The sequence below is a fragment of the Vicia villosa genome, linkage group LG1 (genome assembly GCF_029867415.1).
Source record: "Vicia villosa cultivar HV-30 ecotype Madison, WI linkage group LG1, Vvil1.0, whole genome shotgun sequence".
Classification (NCBI taxonomy): domain Eukaryota; kingdom Viridiplantae; phylum Streptophyta; class Magnoliopsida; order Fabales; family Fabaceae; genus Vicia; species Vicia villosa.
In genome coordinates this window covers 122,920,790-122,925,507 of record NC_081180.1, presented here as the reverse complement: position 1 = coordinate 122,925,507, position 4,718 = coordinate 122,920,790, and the positions used below count along the sequence as shown (strand labels likewise).

The 4,718-nt window shown below is 28.7% G+C and overlaps 1 protein-coding gene across 1 annotated transcript; it reads right to left on the bottom strand.

The window, feature by feature from the left end:
- Positions 1 to 1,046: 1,046 nt before the first annotated feature.
- On the bottom strand, positions 1,047 to 4,264 carry LOC131644063 (F-box protein PP2-B15-like). Its single transcript, XM_058914457.1, has 3 exons — positions 3,749 to 4,264; positions 3,542 to 3,660; positions 1,047 to 1,748 (listed from the first exon to the last, which is right to left on the bottom strand). Exons 1-3 carry the CDS (start codon positions 4,022 to 4,024, stop codon positions 1,283 to 1,285), a joined length of 861 nt encoding a protein of 286 aa, XP_058770440.1. The 5' UTR covers positions 4,025 to 4,264; the 3' UTR covers positions 1,047 to 1,282.
- Between the last annotated feature and the right edge of the window lie 454 nt (positions 4,265 to 4,718).

The window sequence follows — 4,718 nt, the reverse complement described above, 5'->3', positions numbered from 1 at the left end:
ACTTTTATCCTAACTATAAGAGGATGACCACTACTCTCAGAATCACTAAACAAACTTATGAGGCTATCACTCATAATGGTCATGGTAAAGAAAAATGTGGAATATATGGAAAATCTTAAGATAAGAAGGGTACCTGGGAGAAGTTGAATCTGATGGGGAAGGAAAATTTCAAATAGGAGAGTGAAAGCTTTGTTCAAGGAATAGCAAGTAGTTAGAGAAATACTCGTGGAGAAGAAGAAGGAAGGACACTCTCAAGTGGAAACTCTCAAGGATAACGAAAAGCTTTCCAAAATCTCGAAAACCTTTATATATAGAAAAAGACAATCAATGCATCATACCAAAGGGAACAATGAATTATAAATTAACGATTGGATTTCATTAAGGAATTGTAAATGAACTCAAGTGAACTCAAATACACTAGGAGGAAGAGCCACACCATTAACTTATAATTTATAGTCAGACATTTGGAAAACTGACGAAATCTTTCAATGATGGGAAAGCATTTAATGCGCTTATTCCCAATTACTTTGTAATTGATCCAGGACTTCTCCGCTCCTCCCCAAGGTCAGCCATCATTGTTAGAGGTTGACCAATTCTAGAGTCCTATGTCAATGATCAACACCAATTTTAATTCTGCAACAAAACAAGATCAATACTTGTCCGCCCTTACCTGCTCCTAGTGGACTTGTTCCGGATGTTGAAATTGTACATGTATCTCGTCATTCCATCTGACACCTTATATCTTTATAATTATTATTGTTATTTGCTATTAAAACTCTTCATTCCTTAAACCCAAATATTCCATTCTAGTTTAGTTTAGTTAAAGATGGTTGTAATGAGTTTAACAATCTTAATCTTAATCATATATATATATATATATATATATATATATATATATATATATATATATATATATATATATATATATAAAATCTTTCATTATGATTTATCTTAACAAAGATAAATTTTATAAAGAATATTTTTTCTCTTTTATTTCAATAAAATTTTATTAATATGCACTGATCTATTAAAATACAAAAAGAAAATTACAATAATAATAATATATAACTTTGCAAAGAATTCACTAGGTATTATAATTACACATTTATCCATCGAATAAGGATCCACTCCATTTCTTACCCTCTATTTATTTTCCCTTACTCTTATCCATCTCTTTTTCGTATTTATTTTATTCACAAAATTACTTGACAATAAAACATGCCATTATTGTACCAAAAAAACTATATAAAAAATAAAAGAATATCTTTACCCTCTGGTTTAGTCAAACATGTTTAGGTCTAACTTCAATTCCTTCAACAATGAGACCACCCTTCAATCTATAACCAACCTCCATAACACTCATCTTAACCTCTTCATCATCATCTTCATCACCAGATAAAAACTCACCCAATTCATTTTCCATCCATCCATCATCTCTTTTCAATGGAACTTGAATCCCCTCATAACTATCATCTTCTATCATCACTTTCTTTCCTTCCATTTTCCTTCTGTTCTCACCAAACAGAGTATCCTCAAATTTATTATACAAATATGCCTTAGAATTTTGCACTTTGTTGGCCACTGAAACTGATACCTCAGCCGGAGCAGAATCAAGTCCGTACACACGATGTGAAACCTTTGTGATGAGATAAACTGCGTATGATGTGTTTGGTGTTAGAATTTTGGTTCTTATTTTGCCTTTAATTTCTAACCAGCTTATTGTTCTTAGCTCTGCCACCTCAGCAAATCTGCAAAATTATTAAACTTCTTTTATATTATGCTATATAATAACTAGGGTAAAAAGAGAACATAGATTTTCACATATCTCACTTGCGTTTTCTTTATATTTTTTATTCTATCTACTTTTATTTGATAAGATTTGTTCTACTTTTTTGGCCGTCCTTATCACGTTTATATTAAAATTTATCTTCACTTTCCGGTTTTTATCCTTTTACTTTTGTCTCTTCCTAGCACAGAAATTGCACTTAGAAAGTGGGAGGAGGAGAATGGCAACAAAATCAATTTTATTTATTTTCATCTATTTATGTTATCAAACATCTTAATTAATTATTATAAATTATATCATTAATTCATCAAAATAATATTAAAAATAAATAATAAAGTTAATTATAGTTTCAATCTTCTTATTTTATTTCATAGAACTAGTCTCAAAATAGTTTTGACTTATATTTTTCTAATTTAAATTTTATGTTACAATTACTTTTAAATCAAATATAGTTTTTGTCCCCTTATTTTGGCCAACTTTTGAAATCAGTCTCTCTATTTATTTTTTAAACAGTTTTGGTCCCCCTTGTCCATTTTTTATTCAAAAAAACACCGTTGTTTACTATTTTTTTAAATACTTAGCCTACTTTTATTGACTTGAAATAAGAAATATTAATTATTGACGACATTTTCTTCCTTTAATCGTCTTCTCTGATCGCCGTCTTTTTCTCCCAGCTTGTTCGTTCATCTCTTTCATTCTCCAGAAAACACTCTCTACGTTCTCTCTCGTTCAAAAAGTATCCCACGAATACAAAAAATCGAAAAAATCAAAATTTTTTGGACCAAAAATGGACATGAGAGACCAAAACTGTTTAAAAAATAAATTGGGGGACTGATTTCGTGAATTGACCAAAATAGGGGACCAAAAACTGTAATTTAGCCTTTAATAAAATTGACAAATTATTATTTAAAAAATGTTTTTATTAAAAAATATAAAATGTAAATCCAAAAACATTAATAAAATTGTAAAGATAAAAAGCATAATAACAATTCTTTTCTATGTCATTGACTTTTAATTAAAAAATTATGAAAATAGATAAAAAAATTGTTGTGATTTAAAATAAAATAAAATGATTTTATAAATGTTGTTAAACAAGAGACCAAAATATAATTAAACTCAAATAATTAATTGTTTCAATATCTAATCTATTAAAGTTAACGTGGTATTTTTTAATTTTTTTATCTTAGATTATGATCTCATTGTTTAAACTAGGGGTGGGAATATATCATAAGTTATCTTAATTGTTTGTTTATATATGTTCAAATAAAATAAATTTGTAAACAGCTAATATAACAGTCAAATTTTTGAAAATGTCAAACTCAAATTCTTAAAAGTTACATGTGATAAATTACAAGTCAAAGTTATACTTCAAATGTCTTTGATGGATAAAATTTTAGAATTGACAAAATTCAGTATCTTATCCCTATCCCTAGTTTCAACTATATAATTGTGATCTTAAGTGGTGAAATTTTCAATGTAGATAAAGACAAATTTATAAAGTTATGCACATTAATATAATAAACGTGTCTCATATAAAAACTTATTTTATATAGATACTATTACATTAAATTAGTAATAAGATCAAGTTAAATATTAATATAATACACGTGTCTTATAATAACTAGCCACCTAATAAGAGTATTCATACACCCAAAAAAAACTTTGATTCAGTCACATGATCACCTTAATTAATTAAACTTGAAATCAAAACAGTTTAGTTTACTCTTGACCAAAAAAATAAAAAAGTTTATTTACCTTGATTCAGTCGTTGGTCTCCAGCTCCAATACATTGGATCATTGCTCCATGTTATTGACAATTCTCTTGCAGATAATATATATGATTTTTTACCCGAACACTTATCCAATTTAAAACTCTGCATAATAATGTTATAAAATAAATCATAAATCTATTGCTAGCTTTAGAAAAATTTGAAATCATTAAAGATAAACTCTAGTACTTACGATGTTGCCTTTGTCTAGAAGAAGAGGTTGTTGGGAGAGAGAGTAGAAGAGATGTTTATATGAAGAAGATTGTAGAGTTAAAGGATTGAGGATTCTTGAGAGGATGTGATCATAATCAGAAGGTAAGAAGGTTCTCCAGAGTGTGTCAGAGTTAGCAGGTGATTGAAGAGTTGAGGAAACCATAGAGAAACTACATGCGTCTGGTGGAGATGTGTAGGATAGAATTTTTGAAACACAATCATCTGGTAAAGTATCTATGTTGGAGAAAGTTGCCATGTGGTTTAAGGTAAGGGTGCTATGTTATGGATTTAGGATTCACAAAATGAAATTGGAGATGGGTGATTTGGTTCTTGATATATGAAAATTTTATGTTGGTTGTCATTTTTGAAGGTGGCTGTTAGTTGTCTTTGTTGAAGGTAGCTGTCATTGTCTTGTTATATTCCCATTTGGGTAAGGTTTACTCAATCAAGTTGCCCAAATTGATTCATATATCTAAGGGTTAGTAATAATAATTTGATTTGGGAAGAAAAATAGAAATTGTTAGGTTCAGATTCAATGGTTAGTCCCACATCATTTATCAATGAGATAATTATTAAATATTTTATATTTTATAAAATATAGATTCATTATTGTTTTAGCCTCTTCTTAGGATGCTCTAGATAAATAGTATTAAAATTTTAATCCTAATTGACTGAGGATAAGAATGAGACAGTGTTGGATCTTTCTATCAAAATTGTTTTGAATTGGCCAAACGGTTCAATAAAATTGGTCAATTTGAAAGTGCAATATAAAGTCTTTTTCACCTAAAGTTGAAGAATAGATAAACCCTTGCCAAGAAGTCCCACTCGAGAGTATTATGTACACTCATCATGCTAGTTGGAATTTGGTTTGAGCTGAGCTAAATAGTGTCATAATGTTTGGAAACCGAGACTAAGAGTTGTTTATATGCAACACTTATATATTTTCATAT